Consider the following 23,665-nt stretch of genomic DNA (forward strand, 5'->3'; position numbering starts at 1 on the left):
AGTACATGTGTGTAGTACAACTAAAACTTTGTTTGCTTGTAGATTTGTTATGCGATCACACTCTTCAAATACATGCAAATTCATAAGTCTTAGGATGCATTCGAACGCTCACCGAACTCGAGCAAACCATACCATACTGTGCCAGATTCTGAGAGTTCGAGCGCTCTGTTGAGAAAGCATACAGATGTGCCACATGAGTTATTTTTTAGCAGGGGTCACACATTTTGTAGCAACAGGGTCATTCACCTGGCGTGCTAAAGCTACTTACAAATGTCCCGAACAAAGAGAAATGAACTCTTTGCATTATGGTGTAAGTGCATGCTACACACATTCTTCACATGCGAACTTTTGGTATGCTTTTGACACCCTTTTGGAGCACATCGGGAAGTGGTCCACTTTTTGGCTTGGTTTAAGTATAGTTCAGTGTGGAACACTAACAGGTGGGAGCTTTCGAGCGCTCCTCTGGTGCAGGTTCAGTGCGTTTCGGTTCATTTTAGAAGAGTGCTCGAATGCACGTCTTTTTGGTGAACCTCCCATGAGGTGATGGCTCAGCTGTCAGAACTGAAACTTTGACTGGTGTTCACGTAAGCATACAAAGTTGTATGTTTTGTTGTGAATATTGCATCATAATGAGATATAATCATTGTATCATTGTGTTGATGCTTCTGATTGAATCTATCAAACTACAGAAACCACATTTTTGTTTTACGATACTTACTATTCATTGTTAGCATTTCCGAAGGTTAAGATATTTTGTTTTTTACTTTCGTACTTCAAAGCCCTTTTATGTCAAATTGTTGGTTTCAGTAACAAAAGTTTCAAAGGCCTCTGAACCGATAAATTAACAACTGATTCTTGAATTTCCAACACATTTTTAAAACAAGATTAAAGTTCCTGTTTCTCAAACAACAAGTTTAGCAGAATGTCTTTCTATGTGTGCACAATGACTTCACACTGTTCTGTGTAGTCTTTTTCCTATATAAGATAAAATTATGCAGAGAAATTCACGAAGTAAAAACTTCAAGCAGTATTCTGGACCACTCAAAAGATATCTGAAAAGAAATATGAAATTTCACAAAGACAACAGTGAAAATTTCATCACATCAAATGAAAATTGGAAAGTAAATTGTGTTAAATCAAAATGTCGCAGATTTTTACTTAACCCGTTTAGGACGGACTGATATTGCTACAACACGCATTTCCCATAGACACCTGCCCGAGTATACTCGGGACTCGTCCTCAATGGGTTAACAGTTCACAGTCGATATAAATATGCAAATTGTGAGTTTGATGATGTCAGCTCCTCACAACTTGCCATATACTAGTAGTTTGCACATGAGATCTTGAAATTTCCATTATATTTTTTTTTGTTCAAATGCAATTATGCCCCATTCTATAATCTTAATTATTGATATATAGATTTGGCTGATTATTGTTTTGAAGATGTTCAGCCACAAATAATATATTTAACATTTTTGGCAGAAAATTGAATTTCTATCTTATTTGTGCACAATCAATTAGAATTGTGAGGTAATGATATCATCAGGTCTTTCAATTGTATTTTCATATGAACTGTTTGAAAAAATTAGCAAGTCTTTAGAAAGATTTCAAAACTACCCTACTTTTAAACTTTCACCATTTTGGTGATAAAATCTGACTCTTTCTTTTCAGACTATTAAAGCTGTTTCAGTATATTGATCATATCTGTTTGTGTCTTCTTTTTTTTCTCTCTCTCTGTAATCAGGAACTCCCAAGAAATATGACCCATCCTTCCATGGACCCATTGAAAACAGGTAAGCATGAATGCTTAATGTAAAAAAAAAAAAAGAAATCTTGTCCACATCAACTTATAATGTTATTGAGGATGGGCTGAATTTACTACAACAGGAAGTCAACATGCATTTCCCATCTTGACACTTGCCCGAACGGGGGGACTTGTCTTCAACGGGTTTAGTGGCAGTTAATTCTTCTTTTATGAGCTGTTGTTTATCTACTGTATGACTGCTAAGACTTTTTAACTCATTGTATTAAAGAAATGTGCAGAGAAAAGAACAGAAAATATGTCTGTGATGTCATGTTCATTTTATAATGGTGGTATACACTTCCACAACATATTTGCTCCAGTGACAACTCTAGGGGATTTTACCTGCAGTCTGATACTAGAAAAATGATGAGTTTCTCGTTAAAGGTTTGATATGATGTGATCTGGAGAGAAGTAGTTGTAATTACAGCTGTACTCCATCAGGAATCTAAAACATGATTTTATGACATTTTGCTACAAACCACTTGTTACAAAAAACCAATGAGATACTGGAATGAAGATGAGTATTCCCGGTAAAGGTTTGATATGACATGGTTTTGGGGAGAAGGGCTTGTAGATTAACTGACTCAGCAACTAAAAATGTGATTTCTTGATGTTCTGTGACAAACCACATGTTACAAAACCAATGTGGTTGTGACCGATAATGTCACTGTTCTGTGAAATCATGTCAAAACGAGATTTTATACTCTTCTCTCTGATTTGAATGGAACTTGTAAACCATTCTGTCTGTTGTTTGTACTCTATCATTTTCAGTTGACTTGATTGTGGAATGCATGGATAGCATTTTTGGTATAGCTTCTCTGACAGGCATGATTCCATGATACAATGTATTTGCTCCTGCGACAATTGCTCCCTTGAAATATCTGCATCCTGAGCCAAACATAAATTCTACCCACAAACATAGCCCTCACCCTAATCCAAATCCTCACATCAAAGTAAACTTAACACCCTGTCACAACCCTAACACTACATCCTTTTTTCAAAGAGAGAATAAGACCAGAGCAAATGACGCAGAAACAAATTTTGCGTCACCGACAGGCATGTATACCGTATGTCCCCCAAAAAATTACAATGGGGCCCTCCGCAATGATATCTTTAAAAATATTACATCAATCTAAATACAAATTCAGGGTATGAAACTATAACTCATTGCCCACATATTACAGAAAACCCCATTCGATTTGCTTCAGTGGTCAAAGAGAAATACGGAATTTTGTAGAGGATGTCGGGAATCTCTTCCCTCCAAGTTCTGTCTATTGTTCGCACACAAGATCATCGAAATGCTAAACTTGGAAGAATCAGACTCATGACATGCTTTACTACAATCCACATTTCTCGGTGACCGCTTAACCAAATCGAATGGGGATTTCTGCAAAATAGAGCTAATATGTTATATTTTGAGACCCTGAAGTAGCATTAAAAAAAAAAAAATTAATCGTTTTGGGTGTTATCAACGTGAAAATCTGATTGTAATTTTTTTGGGGACATACTGCAGTATGTCCCCAAAAAATTGCAATCAGATTTTCAAATTGATAACACCCAATATGATCTACCTGTCTAAGTGCTACTTCACGGTCTTAAAATATAACATCTTAGCTCTATTTTGCAGAAAACCCCATTCAATTTGGTTAAGCGGTCACAGAGAAATGTAGATTGTTGTAAAGCATGTCATGAGTCTGATTCTTCCAATTTTAGCAATTCAATGCTCTTGTTCATGAATATTTGGAAATAGATAGAACTTGGAGGGAAGAGATTCCCGACATCCTCTACAAAATTCCTCATTTCTCTTTGACCACTGATTCAGAAGCAAATCGAATGGGATTTTCTGTAAGATGTGGGCAATGAGTTATAATTGTTTCATACCCTGAATTTGTATTTAGATTGATTCACTATTTTTAAAGATATTATTGCGGGGGGTCCCGTTGTAATTTTTTTTTTTTTGTGGACATACTGTATATGCAGTATTTACTATTACTAAACACATATGTATGCAACCTTTGTTTTGAAATGGCTCTTGAAAAGGGTCCAGAGTGGCATAGAGTTTGAGTCACATTATAGATGATATTTTTAACAAACAAACAAACAAACAAACAAACAAGCCATGATGCTGCTGTTTTGTCCAGTCATCCCTAAGGGGTTTTTACAGCCATATGGACCAAGTGCTACATGCCGTTGGGGAAAACAAAAGCGATTGATATTTTGGTCGAATTTATATGTTCAATTCTATATTTTTTTAAAACCATTCTTTACCTCACAATAATATGCCGAATGGATCAGCAGAAGGATTTGATTACTGATGTTGATATTGTGTGTGTTATGTTGCTGAACTGATTGCCAATACAAAGTGGTTGTGAGTTAGCTTTTTGAAGGTGTCAAACATGATTGATTGATTGATTAATTGGTTTTTTGTTGATTGATCTTCAGTTTATTAGAAACAACCATGCAAAATAGAGTGTAAATATATATAAATAAATTTTTTTGCAAAAGAAGAAGAAGAAGAAGTATAAAAATATAGCAAAATATATTTTGAACCACATTACAGGAGGTACCTGTGATAGTCTCTGAATATCAGACCACTTTCATTCTTTTGATGCAGTACAACCCACATGGTGTTGTGTTTCCATAAGAAAGTGGGAAAATATTCCTCTAACAGAGAGAAAATAGTCCCCCCCCCCCAAAAAAAAAGAGGTTTATCTGAATAGGTATTGTGACTTGTTCATTATTTTTTTGTCTCACAGGGGTTGTACAGACATCATTTGTTGTCTTCTCTTCATAGCTGCTGTTGGGGGAATGGTGGCAGTTGGAGTTCTAGGTAAGCCCTTCTTCTGTTACTGCTTGTTAATTTTTTTCCCCCTTGCATTTGTACTATGCAGAATCATTGTACTGTACATTATACAGTGTATATACAGGTTGTACATCTGTATGCTACATATAGATGTAACTTAGTTGCTGATGAGTGGTTTGATTTATAGCTTTTTTTAATTTTTTTATTTTTTTTAATTTTTACTGTGAGATATCAAATACTCAGGATGATTCCTCGGCCGTTTTTAATTTCCCATACATGTGATCCTTGTAAACACAATTCCTTTGGTATACATGTACAACCTATACATTGCAATAATACAATATATCTGTGTACCGGTACCAGGGAAAAGGGTATTCCATACAGTAGTAGTGTTCTTGCTTGTCAATCAAAATCTATACAGGGTGGAGCCAAGTTAGACCTGTATTTGTAGAGTAACCACAGTGGCAAATGCTGCATACTACAAGAAGTAGCCACGATGTCAACAAATTTACAGCCTGACGTGATATTTTCCGCACTCCCTGCAGTTGACTGCACATTGTTTGTAAATGCATGATTAATGTCCGTATGTTATACCGTCTGCAAATGTGTGATTGGGAATGCATGAGAATGACATGAGGAAGAATTGTTGTTGTCATTATTTTTCTGTCATTGTAATGTATGCCAGGGGATACATTGTTTTTCTGCATGAATATGAATAGTGTATTCCAGATCCACTCCATTTCTTTAAGAACACACTTGCACACACATACACACACGTGCATGTATTGTATTCTTTTGTATCCATGCACGAACATTGTTATGCTTCTGTTGTACTGTACCATATGTCCCCTCAAAAAAAAAAAAAAGAAAATTACAATGGGACCCTCCGCAGTGATAACTTTAAAAATACTGAATCAATCCAAGTACACTTTTCAGGGTATGAAACTATGACTGAATAGGCGTTTTCACATCAGCCCGATGTTTCGAAATAGCGCGCTATTTTCTGACTTGGGAAATTTTCCCGATAGCGAAATAGTGCGCTATTTGATAATGTGAACATAAATTAGCACGCTAACTGTATCGCTTTGATCGAGAAAATTTCTCGACTCCAACTCGGGAAATTTCTGAAATAGTGGGATAGTAGCGCGCTATTTGATAATGTGAAAACGACTCGAGAAATTAGCGTGATGAATCCCATTATGCCTAGCGTGTGTGACTCGATCGATCGAGGCAAACTGCACACAAGTCATCATGAGGAATTTTTGAGAGGACACACACATTACTGATGCTGTTTGCACATACTCAGCTGTCGAATTAGCTATTTTAAAATTTCTAACTATTCGGGCTACCAGCTCTTCGGGCTGATGTGAATAAGAAATGAAATAGCGCTCTAATTCCCAATCGCGGAAAATATTTCGAGCTTGGATTTTTATCGGGCTGATGTGAAAACGCCTCTTGGCCACATCTTACAGAAAACCCCATGTGATTGGCTTCAGTGGTCAAATAGAAATGAGGAATTTTGTAGAGCATGTCAGAAATCCCTTCTCTCCAAGATCTGTCTATTGTGTTCACACATTAATATGCAGTTCAGAGAGCATCCAAGTGCTAAACTTGAAAGAAACAGATCCATGACATTCAAAATCATGAAATTCTTCTGTCGAGATGTTTTCATTGCAACTGATTGACAAATTGCCCCACATCGACGTAAATAAGCACTGAATTGATCAGTGTTTATGTTTCACAACAATCCACATTTCTCTGTGCTGCCTGACCAAATTGAATGGGATTTTCTTCAAAATAGAGCTAAGATGTGATATTTTAAGACCCTGAAGTTGCATTTAGACAGTTTAATCATATTGGGTATTATCAATGCTAAAATCCGATTGTTTATATATACTTGGGACGTACTATACTCTGTTCTTTATGAACAAATATATTCGTTAATGACTCGATCTCTAATGTGCATTTTTTTCTTTTAATTTCAATCTGGACATTTTATGAGGATGGGGGGGGGGGGGGGGAGAATGGGTTAGGAAGAGATGGGGCCAAAGGTGATTATGCTTTCAGCTCAATATTATTATTCTGACGATGGCGGATACAAAGGGTTGAGTGTTAATGTGGAACATGGTATAAAGTAACAGTGATTTTCTGCTTTAGCTCCCTCCTCAACAAAATGAAACCTTTTTTATTTAGGGCCCGAATTTGAGCCCTAATTGTACATTTTCATCTTCTACTTGAGAATGCCTGTTCAAACTTTGGTAGAGCTGTGTGTGATTCTGTAGATTAGTGACTGCGTGAAAGGTGAACCCCCGGGTCTCTCGTTTCCACTGCAGGATAGAAGCATCACGGTTGGGCTCTCATTGAAAGGGAAAGTCCACCCTAAAAACAAATTTGTTTCAATATAGAACAAGAAAATTGAGAGGATCAGGTTTAACTGAATTCTGTTTTAAAAGAAAAAAGTTCTGCAATTTTGAAAGTGTGACCAATCAAGCTCAAAGTGGCAACTCAAAAAAAAAAAAAATGGCAACTGTCTTCTTCCTTTCATTTTCTGCTTTTATTCACACAAACTGATTTTCATGGTGGATTTCCATAGTAAAAATTGCAAGAAATAAGTATCTTCTGCATAAATATGGTGAACAAAGTCTGCAGAGGCAAAAGATGATGGGTGTATAGAGTAATAGTGATGCTGCTGATGTCTGATTTCTTTTCATTTCACTTTTCTTGTGGGACTCATCAGCGAGGAACGGAAACCCACTGAGGCTCATCTACCCTACAGACTCCCTTGGCCAATTGTGCGGCAGAGACGCCAACGTTAAGTAAGGCAGTTTCAGATCTTTAATAATCTCCTATTAATATGCATATTATTTAGCTCAAGTTTCACAAACTGATGGGGTATCTTAGATCCCTCTCATACCAGAATGGCAATAATTGTGTTTGTAAATGTGTTTAGTTAATGAATCAAGTATTTTTTTTTTCTCACCTGAAAGCAAATGTGAATAATTTTATCCCAGGGCATTTTGCTATACTGCAGATTATGGTTTTTAAATCAAGATTTGCTTGAATGTGGGAGTCGGCCTTTAATAGAGACTTTGAGACCTCTTTTTTTTTTTATTTGCTTTATCTAGGACCTCACATGACATGGCATATCGTAGACTCTTTTGAGATTGCCTTCAAGTGAAATGCTATACTTTTCTTTCCCAAAGTTATGTGTAACAGCATAAAAAAGTTTAATAGCTCTTTATCAGGAGTTCAAAGAAGAGCTTTCTCCGTATGAAGATTTCTAGTTTTATTTTGTGAGAAATATAATCTTGATTTGACTTTGTTTTTAATGTTGTCAACATGTCTGAAATGCCCTTACTGTCTTCTTGACATCAGATACTTTCTTTACCTGCATGTTGTGTACATGAACAGGGGCGGATCCAGGAATTCTGTAAAGAGGGGGCATCTTTTCAAAATTAGAGGGGGAGGGGGGTGCACACACTCCACCCCCTTTTTTATTTTTATTTCTTTTGTTTTAACAAAAAAATAGAGGAGGGGGGGGGGCGTGCCCGGTGCTCCCCCTCCTGGATCTGCCACTGACTAATGTCGTTGATTTCTCATTTTTACACAGGAATGCGAGCTATCTCTTTTACTTTGATCTGCTCGATTGTTTCCTCAACCCTACCACCACCATCCTCAACGCAGGATGCCCGACACCAAAGGTCAGTGTTCGGAAAAGTACTGTAAAGCCAGACTTTTTCACGTGCATGAAATCTTATAAAGCAAATTTTGCGAGGAGCCAAGATTTGCAAAATTAAAATGTGAAAATAATGCTAATGTCATATGTTTATATTAGCAACATTTTGCATTGAATTGATGTCAAAGTCATAATTTGGGGGCAATTACACATAGCAATGTTTAATACTATGCTGATTCTTCTTGATTCTGTTTCAAAACACAAAATTTAACGTGGATATAAAGTACAAACTAGTGAATAGACTTGCAAATCGGATGATGACTTTATAACATCACTTAATATGCACATTTAAGTTTACCAACATCATTATCACATGGTATACATTTTCAGAACGTAATCTTAATTATTTCACATCTGATTAAGGCAACTTTTCCGTGTTTCTGTTTGTCTTATTTATTTAAGACAATATAGATGAGGATTGGGAATTCATTTCAAGTTTCTAGACCAGTACCTGAGTAGTCCAATATGCTTTTGTTCCTATTTTATTTGTTCCTAATTTTCATTTTTTTTTTTCTTCTAATCTACATGTCTGCTGGCTTGCTTTCTTCTGTCTATTATTAAAAACTCCCAATCTATATGGTTTACACATGGGCCACAGAACATTTTGGAAGGGGGGGGGGGGCGGGGATGTTCAGGGTTTACTTTGTTCTATCTTTTAGGTGGTTAGCTTTTTGTAGAAATTCGAAAATTTGTAGAAATTTTCACTTGTTTATATTGAATGGGATTTTTGGTTCAAAATCTCAACCTGTTGAGGATGAGCTAATTTACTGTTTATACAAATTTCCCATAGACACCTGCCCACGTATACTTGGAACGTGTCTTCGTCAGGTTAAGCCATCATTTTTCCCTGTCATTTTCTTTCACAGATATGTGTGTCCCAGTGTCCCACAGAGACGTTTGCTCCATACACCCTCCTTCTGGAGAATCCCTTTTGGCAGGGCTTTGTCAGCCAATGGGACCAGTTTATCTGTATGTACGACTTTAACCCCGAGGAGGAGTATAACAATCCATCTAGCCCGTATTACGTAAGTTTTATTCCGCTTTCAGTTATCCTTTGACATCATTGCTGCAGATGATGTAAGTGACAAGTAGGTACAATGTATTAAAACAAAACATGGAAGCAAATGCGATGATTTGAATGAGACTGGATTAAAATTGTTCGTATTTTTGCAGAAAAAGAAGTACTGTAAGAGTGGAAATTTTTGCTAAGTCACGTAATTTTGCTTGTTTTTAATTCCAAAGAACAAAATAGATATAGTACTTGCAGATATATTTGCAGGATGTTAATTTAGCGATAGTTTCCTGTAGTACTTGCAGATATATTTGCAGGATGTTAATTTAGCTATAGTTTCCTGTAGCACGAAATGCCTGAAAATATCCACTTTTACATTATGCAAAGAAAAAAACAATGGAAGAATGCATAACTTGTGAGGTAAACATTGTATGTCGGTCGGCCAGTGACTTTCTGCACACACAGTGTGCATCATGTGTGAATGGGTGTGTGTGTGTGTGTGTGTGTGTGTGGATTGCCCTGTATGATATTTCTATTAATCAGCTGTTCCTGTTAGTCAAAACTTCAAATATTCAAATACAAATGTATTACAGCATTGTACTAGTACCCTATTGACAGGTGTATAGACTGTTAAAGTTGATTTTTTTTTTTCCAATAATGAAGATCAAATGTGACCGCGCACCACATAACGAACAAAAAGTCGCACCCCTTGGCTTTAAGAGAGGACTAAAAAAAGGTGAAACAGGTCAACCAAGTCAATACCAAGTTTTTCATATTTTCTGAATGAGCTACCCTTCTACATTATTCTTAAGCATGGGATCATAAAATGAATGGGAAAGTTGATTTTCAGCAGTTTTTCTACAACCATTTTTGTAAAGTATAGTGAGATCAGGTATGTCTTAGAGTCCCCTTTTCATTTCTTGATAATCCTTTGCTTACTCTTCACTTTCAAGTCTGATAACTTTTGAAGGGATAATTCTACTACTTTGAAAGTTGGCATTAATCATGGACAGAATGTGTTAATAGAGCATGCTCAATTTCAACTTAATCTGATAATCCCTTCATTGTTGTTGCTCCTGTGGTTTACGTCCTGTTTTTTGTCCCATTCTTCACACAACTAGCACGGTTTGGTAAAGATTAAGCGCTTGAATAGACAGATAAACCCTGTACTTCAGAGCCTTTTCCCCCGGTTCACACTTTTCCAGAGTGTGTGCTTTCTTTCCAATATTTAGATAGGTTAGGAGAGTCCATTCCAAGTGAGCCATACATCATTGTAAAGCTTAGAGTCTGCTCTTTCAGAATCTGCCCTTAACTAAAAGTCCATGTCTGGCGACTTTTTGTTGGTTTTGTGGTGCAGGGTCACAAATACGTGTAGTCTGGATATGGCCTATACACAGCAGTACCCAAAGTTGGACAATTTCAACCATTTAATCAGAAGTATCTGAAATGTGTATACACATACATGGACATAGGAAGGTGTATGTACATACACACACATACACAGTACATCCAGTGCTGCTTTTATGCAATGAATATGTACTCTTGTAAGGTTGTTCAGTTGCATAACCTCATTAACGTTCCAAAGTTTAAACTGTCGGTATTTTTGCTACCAGCTTAATTAGCTGTTTTGTTTTGTCTTGTTTTTGTTTTTGATAATGGGATAGCTGCAATGTGTTATTGCCATTTTTATTGTAAATAAACAACACAGAGACAGTCTAATAAGATGGCTGGCAGCTATAGACTCCGTAACTCATAACAGCAGAGCAAGCTTTGCTCGTGCACAACGATGCATCGTACAGCGTGTATCTTATTTAGTACAAGCCACAAAAAAAAAAAAAAAAAGGTGATAAGTATAAGCACTGAGCCCTCTAAGTTTCCATATCATCACATCATGTCTTTGAAGCTGAGCAAACATTTCTTTCTTTTTTTGTCCCCGCCGAACGAGTTTGAGCAGGGGACTATGAAACGGGCTCCGTACGTGTGTGTGTCTGTGCGTCCGTCCGTCCGTCCGTCCGTGCGTCCGTGTGTGATCAAAATGTTCAATTTGCTACTTCTCTGTCATTTATGAGCCAATTTTGATTCTGTTTGCTTTATATGATAGCACTACATGGGAGCTTTAAAACTTCTACACAGAATTCAGTTGCGACCTTTGACCTTGACCTTTGACCTATATTGTACATTTTGCTACAAAATGCTACTCCTTCGCCATTTCTAACCCGATTTCGATTCCGTTTGCTTTATGTGATGGCACTAGGTGAGGGCTTCAAAACTTCTACACAGAATTTTGACCTTTGACTTCTTTGACCTTTGACCTTGATTTTTGACCTATATTATACATTTTGCTACAAAATGCTACTCCTTCGCCATTTCTAACCCGATTTCGATTCAGTTTGCTTAATGTGATAGCACTAGGTGAGGGCTTCAAAACTTCTACACAGAATTTTGACCTTTGTCTTCTTTGACCTTTGACCCTGATTTTTTACCTATATTGTACATTGGCTACAAAATGCTACTCCTTCGCCATTTCTAACCCAATTTCGATTCCATTTGCTTTATGTGATGGCACTAGGTGCTACTTCCGGCGGGGACATATATTACGCACCGCGTAATTTCTACTTTTCCTTCTTTTCAATACCAGCCGTAATGAGAGTCTCTGAGTAAATCATATCTTTCTTCGTCCTCTTCTTCACAGCAAGATATTCAGAAGATCTTGGAAGACCAAAAGTGTGCATCCTATTATCTTCCTAGTGAAAACTGTGAGTATTGAATGTTTGTCCCTCATGTGTTGAGAAAGGAGATTTAGCCCAATAAGTCCTCAAATCATATTTTTGTTCTTTATTGTGATATTTCTCTTTTTGTTATTGAGGTTTCAATTGATGTAGAATTTGTTGAAGTAGAATTATCCTTCATTTTTGATGGCCCCTGTGCAAAACATACAAAAAGTCACAGACTATGAGTCTCTGTAGACAAAAATAGTCATTTGGGTTGACCAACTCAAATTTTTTCTCTACCTATTGCCAAGACTTAGCAGCTAAAACCAAACCGAATTTGAGATATTAGCCCTTTTTTGCACAGCACGCTTGAGTGACCCTAATCATTAAATCCTCTTTTCTTCTTTTCTTTCAGACTGCACCTCCTATTAAGTTTTGCTTATTCTGATCACTTTTTGAATGGGTTTGGATAGGCCAATTTGAGCAAGATATATACTGTATCATTTTAAAGCTTACAGCTTTCTAAATGGTCTTTCACACCACTACTTAGAAAAGTCAAAATTAATTTTTGACTAACTTTTGTTGGTTTTAAACTGAGCAGTTGCATTTGAGCTCTTTGCTTTTTTTTCTTAAGCTTCATTATTGCTAAATGTATAGCTGATTTTAAACCGGCAACACAGTTTACAAGATTAACATTCCTGTTTCTCTCTCTGAAGTTGGTAAATTTTATTTTGTAAATTTCATACTGATTTGCATAGATTTAGTGAATATACATGTAACCAGGTGTCTGTTTCGTGAATTCATCACATCAAAGTCTATGTAAATCTCAGAAAGGCCAAAGTCACTCCTTAATAGCTATGTAAAAAAGTAAAAATCCATTTCATGAAGTCTCTCATTAATCTGTCTCATGAGCAAAAAGTCTCTTTCATAAGACTTTCATGAAATTAACCCCATCAATACAATATATGCATTGAAATTCAGAGTTGCCAATTTGATGGTGATAAGATCATTATTTCTGCAGCAATCTTCCCCAGCACTTTATGGCTCGATGTAATTTTTAAGTAAAAAATAATGTTTTTTTTTTTTTTTTCTTTTAATAACTTAGGCGACATCACTTTCTGTCGAACAATGTGGATGACAAATTAGTAGTAATATTTAGAGAAGAAAGGAGCATATTGCCAAGAGGGCTCGAGCTTGTACAATGTATATGTCATTGGAGATATATTATGTCAGGGGGTTATGATCTTCTTTACATGCACAATATAATCATGTAAATCAATTTAGTAGACACAGTTTAATATTTAGTAGCTCAGTTTTAAAAGTTTTATTCACCTTTGCTGACTAAGCTTTATACTGATGTTCAGATGGCTGAGGAGCTGAGAGAAGCTTTGAAAATTATGCCATCACTCTCTTCAGAAATCTATGGACAAATATCAACATGCTGTTGAAACTTTCCAAAATGGCATATTTTAGTTGTATTATCAGAGGAAGAAATTGAGTATGGTTAATATGCTCACACAAAGATTTCACACTTTCAAAGCATTTGACAATCACATTAATGTGCTGTTTTTCTGTAGATTCGCCTTTAGTCAATTAATAGCAGAAGCACTAGTGGTATGTAAAACTATACTGCAGCTCAGATTTTTCAAGCTGCAAACACTGTTAGATATTTACAGTGTAGTGCCTTAATTCATTATTCTTCTTCTTCTTCTTCTTCTTCTTCTTCTTCTTCTTCTTCTTCTTCTTCTTCTTATTATTATTATTATTATTATTATTATTATTATTATTATTATTTATTCGGCTTTCATTCACAAATATCACAGTACATATTTCGAAATCAGAACATACACTGGAGTGGTAAGGGTGCACCAGGTTGGGCAGCCCGGATCTGGAAAGAGCCAACTGAATGACTTGGGCCTTCAGGCCATCCTGTCCAACCCACCTGATGCACCCAAAACAGTCAGTTTACAAGGAATATAAAAGAATACAGATTTCATTAACAGGCATACATTTAAACAACAACAAAAACAAAACAACTGTTTCTTTGTAAGTGTCAATGTAAGATATGTGTAACTACCCATCTTTCTTATTCCATTCAAATATCAGAGCTTATTTTCTACATAACAAAACTTTTCTACATAACATTAACTTTAAAGATAAAGTATGAGCCATTGATATATTAAACTCTGGAGTGTTATTATTCCATAATCCTTCTTTGATTGTTATACCCCCGCCAAACGAAGTTTGAAGGGGGTATATAGGAATCAGCGGACGGTCGGGCGGTCGGTCGGGCGGTCGGTCCGTTGCAAATCTTGCGTCGCGAACTACTTCCTCAGTTTTCGACCGATTCCCATAAAACTTGGCACAGATGTGTGCCTTGGGTTGTAGATGTGCAAGACGTATTTTTTGACAGTACCCAAAAGTACGTTGCCATGGTAACGGCATATTATGGGCAAAAATGGGTACAAATCTTGCGTCGCGAACCCCTCCCACAGTTTTTGATCAATTTTTATGAAATTAGGTACAGATGTTCATCTGAATATGTTAATGTGCAAGACACATATTTTTGCAGTGGCAAAAAGTGTGTTGCCATGGTAACAGCATGTTATTGGTAAAATATAGGGCAAAATGCTTCATGGCAAAACTGCTTCATCAGTATTCTTCCAATTCTCATGGAATTCATATTGAATGTTTGTCTTAGGATATAGGTCAGCATGACACATTTCTTGACAGTGACAAAAAGTATGTTGCCATGGTAACAGCTCACATATTATGAGCCAAAATGATGGAAAATTTTGTGTTGCAAACTACTTCCTCAGTTTTTGCCCAATTTCCATGAAACTTGGTACAGACGTGTGCCTTTGGTTGTAGATGTGCAAGACGCATTTTTTGACAGTACCCGAAAGTACGTTGCCATGGTAATGGCATATTAATGGCAGAAGATCAAGGAAAGATCTTGCGGATTTAACTACTTCCTCAGTTTTTTGACCAAAGCTTATGAAATGTGGCACACACCTTGATCTTGGTGGGAAGATGTGGAAGACATATTTTTCGGACGTGTGGGAAGCTGCGTTGCCATAGTAACGGCATATAAATGGCAGAAGATCAGGGAAAGATCTTGCGGATTGAACTACTTCCTCTGTATTCGACTGAAGCTCATGAAATGTGGCACACACATTGGTCTTGGTGGGAAGATGTGCAAGACATATTTTTTGGACGTGTCGGAAGCTGCGTTGCCATGGTAACGGCATTTAAATGGCAGAAGATCAAGGAAAGATCATTCCTTGGGTAAGACTGTCGTCACGGGGCGGGGGTATTAATCACCTTAAGTGATATTTTTTTGCTTGTTTTTTTTTTTTGTTCTCTTCCATAAAGTACCTCTTCACTTACAATGTAGGTGAAGGAAATCTTTTTTATCGAGCATTATAAAGTCAATTGATTTGCAGTTTGTTTGACTGAGTGTGTAATTAGTTATTTGGTACATTGTGTTTACATTGAGTCACTAATTGGCCATTAACTTGCAGATGCGGACAGATGTGTTCCAGCATTCCTCCTCTCAGAAAATGCCTCCCTTGCCGATATTTTCACTACCGGTCTCTCAAACCTGCAGACACTCAGTGGACTGCTGCTGTCGGAGGGAAATGTTACCAGCACATTTTCAAGGTGAGTGTAGAATCGGCAAAAAGAGCGATTCATGTTGCCAGTCATCAGAGATTCCAACTCTCCAGCTCTTGGTGGGAGACCTCACACCAAAACTTACATTTTTTGGAAGGTCTGCACGTGTTTGCTCTGCAAGCTATTCTATCAATCAGTTTTTTTAATAAATTTTGTGAAGAGATGAATAATGGGTAGGAGGTAGCACCTGCCTCTATTGATATGTCTTTCTTTACAGTGTCAAAGGTCAAAGGTCACCCTGACCAGTTGACATTTTACAAAGATGATTGTATATGCAATAGCTTTGTTCTTACTGAGGTTTATACTTCCAAACTAGGAAATACATCGGTGGCATGAATGGTCACAGATTGTTTGAGGTAGACAGATAAACTGTAAAAATCAAAAATATTTATGTGCATATTAATTTTATGCAAATTTCGCGAGAGCAAAGATTTTCAAAATTAAAATACAAGCAGAAGTATCTTGTCTGCACTGCATGAAAAAAAAAAAGCTGTTGGCTTCAGTTTGAGAAAATTTCATGCCCCAAATATTTTTGAATTTACAGTATGGCCCGAATTCTCAAAGGTGGAATAACTTTATTACACCGCCTATTCCGCCGATTTATTACGCCTCTTATGCAAATTAGGCCCTCGTGACGTAAAAAGATGCGATTTATTCTTTTTATTATTATTTATATTATTATATTTATTATTTTTATATTTTCAAAGATGGAATAACTTATTCCCGGAATAACTATTCCGCGGAATACTTATTCCAGCATTGAGAATTCGGGCCTATAAGTGTACAGGAAACAGAAGAGATGAATAGTCAAACATCAGGACCATTGATCATGTAGTTTTGCAAAAATATCCAGACAGAAATAAATCTAAGAATGTTCATTAGTAATATGGGTTGGTATACAGGGTAGAAAAAGTATTTGCATGAAAATGATAGTGGTGAAAGTTCATAGGTCAAGGTCAAGTGTCACTGTACTTTGCCAAAAATGCCATTTCCAGCTATATAGCTTTTAATAGCACAGTATTGTAGGTTGTTCAGTGGTGATGGACACAGTGCAAGTCAGTGAACTGGGTAGAAATAAGATGAAAATTATTTGCGTTACTGTGAATGTGGTAGTAGGTCAAGGGTCAAGATTACAGGTCACTATAAATTGATTGACAATCTCATTTTTTTTTATAGCTATAACTGCAGATAGGAATCTCCAGTGGGTATATGTGGTGAGAAAATCGGAAATTAGCAAGCTTTTGCTTTGAATAGCAAAGTAAATGGTCAAAGATTAAAGGTCAAAGGCCATCCAAAATTAAGTTCAAATGTCATCTTTTGGCCATTGTGTGGTGAGTAAAATGATAATTTCATGAGGTGTAATGTATGGAAGTACATGTCATTGGCAAGATATTTCCTTTGTGCGGAGGAGGTTAAAAGTCAAAGGTCCATGATCTGTGGTCAAGGTTTGTGAATTCATCAAAATGTGAATGAAGGGCTGTGTATATGTTTAGCATATATGTTACTGATTGTGTATTAAGAAACAGAGGCATTTGAGATTGGTGTGTGTCCTTTTTTTTTCTCATTCTCTTTGGTCATCATTTGATCATCATAAACATAAAAGATCCCTGGCAATGAATGCCACAGATGTTCCCTATAAATAATAGTAAAATGTTATAGGCCTACATACATTGTAGGAGAATTCTTGTTGGTTTTATAGTGAGTGTTTTGTACATATTGTAGCTCTCCAGAAGTTCTTTGTCTCATACAATTTTTCTTCACTTGTTTATTAACCCTTTCAGTGCTGTGACAACCTTTCTTGGCATCACCAATGCATTGGAAGTTGTGTACCAGGACTTTATCAACTCATGGCATATCATACTCATGTAAGTGTCCATTGGTGGTAGCAGTATTACTCTGAAGCATTACATTCTTCTGGGGATCAATATCCCCAAATAAGATTTGTGTGACTGCTGTGTTTTATGGGAACAGTTAGCTGACTGTCGTATGTGATGCAATTGTAGGATCAGTTGCCATGATGCATGATACAGTGACCTGATACATTGTCTTTTTTTTGTGTGTGTACATGTACATTGTATTCGCTGTAATACCACTTTAGATCATTGAGAATTCATACCTTTTATTCAAACACATTGCACACATTAAAAAACTGAATTAATGACTCTATCTTTTGATACTGAGCTTATTCCCGTGACATATAAATGGTTAGGCCCTATATGCATCGTGTACCATGGGTATGTGTCATTATTTTTACCTGTATGTGAATATGAATCAACTTTGACAGGATGCTACACTACAAGCTGTTTTATATTTGTGTTGTGCACTAATTTCGATCATGTGCTACACATGAGATTTGGGTTTAACTTGTTGCTTTAACATTTTAGACATGTTTTTATAATTTGTTTTAGTGCGCATTCAATGTACATTGTTTTGATTCTGTTTTGATTTGACACAGAAATAGGAGCAATTGATACATAATATTGATGAAAGATTTTAGGAAGAAAACACCACATTGGGATGAGCAACCCGATGAGGGAACACTTTGAGTAGAATCAATTCAAAGTTAACAGTGGAAAGCTCAAAACTGTTAAATACAGCTGATGCAGCTCTGTAAAAACTGAGGATAAAAATTCATGTTGAAAGCCATACACTGATTTCTGTCCATCCATCTGTTGCCATGGTAGCGGTCTGGGCATCGGGATGTTGCTGGCGATGGTCTGGTGCTTCATCATGAGATGGATCGCCGGGGTGATGGTCTGGGGCAGCATCCTCCTCCTCCATGGAGTACTGGTAGCAGGTTAGTAAACCAGAGGACCTTCATCTGTGATGTCATTGGTGGAGATGAGAAAGAGATTGAAGAGAGACACTGGTAGAACAGGGGTGCAAGGGTGTTGTTTGAATGTTGTATGGATGCCACTTGCCCTGTGAAATCAAGCAGTTTCTGTCCCCCCCCCCCCCCCCCCCCCAAAAAAAAAAAAAAAAAAAAAAATACCCCAACCCCAACCCCAATCCCAACAATAACCCCAACAACAACCCCAACAACCCCAACAACCCCAACAACCCTAACAACCCCAACAACCCCAACAACCTCAACAACCCCAACCCCAACAACAACAACAACAACAACAACAACAACAACAACAACAACAACAACAACAACAGCAGCAGCAGCAGCAGCAGCAGCAGCAGCAACAATTACAACAACAACAACAATAACAACAGTAGCAACAAGAACAGGAACAACAAGAACAACAAAAAATAATTGGAATCAACATAATCATATCAATGGTGCATAAAAGCAAACTTGAGCAATACCCAGTTACTCCGGATACAGACCAACGTCGCAGCAAACAATATCCACTAGAAGACATTAGTCTCGTATCTGTTCATATATGTGTGGCTGTTTAGTATAAGTTATTTCCAATGCCACATGGCAAGAAAGCAGAAATGAGACACTTCCTGTATAACTTGTTATTTTCTCAAGGGTTTAATTTTCGCGAATTTTGCGAACCTCAGTTGGATCGCGAATTTAACAACATGTGAAAATGTCTCCATGCACTAAGGTAATAGCACATTTATGTTAGTGTTGGCATCAATTCGCAAAAAACAACATCTCCTGAAAATGTGTATGACCTCCTCATTCGCGAAAATATATCTGTACACGAAAATAACAGCGTATACAGTATACTGTCAATGTCAGTGGTCAGTCTTTGAATTAGAAAAGAGAAACAAGGTAATAGCAAAACATCTCTGAGGGAATATTATTATTGTGCATTTCATGAGCTTGTTACACTGTACATTGCATATTGACCTTTGTCTCCAAGTTTTGGTTTCCTGTTCTTATGATGTACGGGAAGTACTTCATCTGTCTTTATCTTTCATTTTCGAAAGATGTGCTCATCAGAATGAGGCATGTGAAAATACAGTGAATAGGTGTGAATCTGATTTCTAATTCCACTGATTATCTTCAGTAGGAGATTTTTGTTACAAATGACATTGTGAATCCGAAACTCCAAATTTCTCTCTTTCGTGCTGTTACACCATAATGTCTATTTAAGGTATCTACCAGTGCTTCAGACAGTACCAGGATCTAGCCAACGTTCCGGGGTCTGATGCTGCTATCGAGTTCACCACCAATCTTGACAGCTACCTACGTCTGCAGCAAACCTGGCTCATTATAGGTAATCCTTTAACCCTCTGAATCTTAATAATTCCAGAAAGGGGCTACCTCGCAGTAGCTTGGCTAATCGTAAGGGAGAAATCAAAGCAAAGTGGTATTAAACAACCTGCGAAAATGTCGCCATGTGCTAGGGTAATAGTGCAATTTACCTATGTTAGTACTGGTATCCATTCGTGAAGACAACATCTCCCAAAAATTTGAGTCAAGACAGCCTTCCTTTCCATGGTATACCAATGCTGCCAGGTCTTTAAATCTGGATGAGGACTCAAGTTTCTTAATCTTGAAGGAGTATAGCCATGTTCACTCCGTCACACTACCATTGATGATTTTAGTATCAATGACAGGCATAATACCTCCTAGTATTCAGGGGTGGATCCTGGAATTCTGTAAAGGGGAGGCACCTTTACAAAATTTAAGGGGGGCGCACGCACCCCCTTTCATTCTTTTTATTTCCTCGGTTTTAACCAAAAATAGAGAGGGGCACATGCTTGATGCGCCCCCCTCTGGATCTGCCACTGGTATTACATTCACACAGCACTAAACTTATAAATGATGATAGCACTAACTTGTAGCTACATGTAATTGACAATGAGCTACCATTGATGATATAATCCAGAAGTGCAGTGTGCAGCGCTCAATGACGGCAGTTTCACGGATACCAAGCATTTGCGTGCAGATGTTCACGTGCCGGAAGTAATCAGAGCTTGTGGGTTTCAAGCTTATAACTATAACAAACTCATTGTTTAACTGCATTCACATGAGTCCACTTGATACAACCCTTCCCTGGGAATGCCCTTTGAGCTGTGTGTGTCCTAACCACAAGATTTCTTGTGGTTGGAGTATTGTGCTAACTTTGAGTTGGTGTATTTACGTGTTATGTGCACTTTTGGGCACCAGTATCTGCAAATCAAAGTTAGCTTTACCATCATGTGGTAACTTGAAGTTAGGGCAGCTTCGTGTGAGACCAAGTTTAGTTATGAAGAGTAATGTTAAGAAGTGTAATGAATTTGTTGAGCAATTGTGAAACTTGCAACACTCCACTCAGAGTAATAAATTGTAGTATGAGAGCATCTCATGTAATAAGACCACTGTTTCATATTGCCTATCAAACTTAAAGTTAAATGATGCATTACCAGTTTAATAACTGTTGTTTGTTTTTTTCAGTATTCTCTTATGCCATCTATTTATGCCTGCATACCTGATTTCACTTGTATTTTAGCATTCATTTTTTGATTAGATCTCTAAATTCAAACTCATATTAAAATCAATCCATAGATTTCTGCTGTGAAGATATATAACACATGAAATAATGATTTTTTTTGGTGATTTTCAAAAGCAATAAGACGTGCAGCTGGTACATTCAAACATAGAAACTAAAGTTAGGTATAATAGTTTGATAACAGAATGGAAAGACAGATTAATTTTTAGCTGTGATAGAGGAATAAATGGTGAACTGACTGAATTCTGACTTGCAGATTGACCTGCACTGGTGGGATTGCAATGCCAAAGGCTGTTATTGAAGAAGCAAAAAGTTTGAAGAGAAAATAGCCTAATGTAAAGATGAAACATTAGCATATACCTTGCATACAGAGCGAGAGTGAAGCTAAATTAGCTGTTATTCTAGTGTTGCATCGCAATAATAACAAATCTAGTCCATCTATGTGTTACAGAAGGAACTTTCAAGAAGAAACTGAAAGCCAAACTGTTGTAATCATAATAAAGTTTTATGAGTGTTCTGTAAAGATTGCATGCATATTGCAATGACAGCGCGTTGATCAGTTTGCTGTAAAAGTGCTTAATAAGATCCAGGTGTTATTGTTGTTGTTATCATTATAATTATTGTCATTATTATTATTATTATCATTATTATTATTTTCATTATCATTATTATTATTATTATTATTATTGTTATTATTATTATTATTATTATTATTATTATTATTATTATTATTATTATTATTATTATTATTGTTATTATTATTATTATTATTATTATTATTATTATTATTATTATTATTATTATTGTTATTATTATTATTATTATTGTTATTATTATTATTATTATTATTATTATTATTGTTATTATTATTATTATTATTATTATTTTTATCATTATTATTTGCTTGAATGTGTAGGTATATATATGAAGAGTTTGTTTGCAAAAACCAATAAGTCCATTTTTGAAGATTTTGAAGTACGGTCTCTGTCATAAAGTACAAAATAATACCTTTTAAATGATATATTGGTCACTACATATAAAGGTACATTTTTGAAGTTATGGTCAAAAGAAGAAATAATTTTCTTATAATTCTCCTTGTTTTTCTTGACCTTTAATCGCAAATATCTCCATTTGGCAAATATGGACTTATCGGTTTTTGCGAACAAACTCTTCATGATGCTCAATTAACCCTAACTAGGCCGGGGGGGGGGGGGGGGCCTCCGAGGCCCCCCCTCGACGTTCCGCGCGATGTATCGCTATCGCGAAAAGCTATCGCCGCGACGTTTCATGACTTTTTTCTTTCGAGTCTCCCGCATCTTTTGACACCAAATTTGCGATGCCCGGGCACGCGGTTCCGAAGTTGCGCATAAATATGTACGTGCATGTCAGACCAAAAATTGCTCAAAAACGTGAATTCGTGTACAATTTCAATGCAAACTGTGCTTACAGGCAAATTTCATAAAAGCACGATTATTTTGGGGTTTTATTGATTAAAATTAGTTAATAACCTATTTTCTTGTTCGGAACAATGTCGCGGACAAATTTCGTCGAAAAAACAATGAAAAACATAAAGTCAAAAAAACAAAGAAATACATAAGAAATTCAAAAAACAATAAAATACTTCAGAAATGTTTTCTGGGCCCTGTTGCATAAAACCCTTACCGCTGGACTTACCGCTCCTTTCTAGCGGTAAGTCTTCAAATCAGCGGTAAATTTTATAATCCTTGATGCTGATTGGCTGTGATGCCTAATTTTGACGGTAGTTACCATTGAAATTCAATAGTAAGTTTTATGCAACGGGCCCCTGATGGCACAATTTTTTGCTCTTACATTTGCTAAGGACACTAAAAAGAATATTTACACAAAAATTGTGCCTGTTTTGAGTTTTATTTAGTGATTTATACCAAATTGTCTGATTTCATGCATCATTATGCATAAATTAGCATAATTTAGCATAAATTATAATTTTTTGAAAAATGAATTTCACCGTACTTTAGATTACATCATAGGCAATGTGTGTGCAAATTTTCGTCACGATCGCGCGGTCGATGGCTGAGATCTGGAGGGGGGGCCTGGGAGGCCTCTACCTAAATCATCTACAAATACCTAAATAGCCCGGCCTAGTTAGGGTTAAAGGTTCTCTCACTGTTCTGTTGACTGCAGTCAATGAGTACTGTGAGATGAGGAAAGTGTTGGCGTACATGGTGAACGTGACTTCAAAGTCTCTTCCATGTTGCCCATTATTTCTCGGAAATCACATTTATGTGATTTTTTTTTTTTTTTTGGGGGGGGTGTACCTTTTTGTTACAACATTTAGTGTATATTGTTACTCTGTCATAAGGGTAGAGTAAAAAGAAAAATCTCTTTCATTTGATTTCTTAATTCTTTTAATATATAGATGTAATTGTTAGTGTTTGGCACAAAATTCTAAAAAGTCTCTAAATTGCTAAATATATAATTTTGATATTCTGAAATTGGTAGCACATTCAAGGAGGTAAGATTTCATGTTTCCCTTCAAAAATATT

At 36.5% G+C, this 23,665-nt stretch overlaps 1 protein-coding gene across 1 annotated transcript in view; it reads left to right on the top strand.

The window, feature by feature from the left end:
- Positions 1-23,665, top strand: part of LOC140240875 (choline transporter-like protein 2) — a 61,673-nt gene that overhangs the window by 22,080 nt on the left and 15,928 nt on the right. The window contains 10 exon segments of the mRNA XM_072320648.1: positions 1,745-1,793; positions 4,561-4,649; positions 7,345-7,423; positions 8,218-8,308; positions 9,210-9,368; positions 12,048-12,111; positions 15,591-15,729; positions 17,523-17,606; positions 18,426-18,538; positions 19,800-19,922. Coding sequence (XP_072176749.1) covers positions 1,745-1,793; positions 4,561-4,649; positions 7,345-7,423; positions 8,218-8,308; positions 9,210-9,368; positions 12,048-12,111; positions 15,591-15,729; positions 17,523-17,606; positions 18,426-18,538; positions 19,800-19,922 — 990 coding nt within the window.

This window comes from Diadema setosum, chromosome 17 (assembly GCF_964275005.1).
Source record: "Diadema setosum chromosome 17, eeDiaSeto1, whole genome shotgun sequence".
NCBI lineage: Eukaryota > Metazoa > Echinodermata > Echinoidea > Diadematoida > Diadematidae > Diadema > Diadema setosum.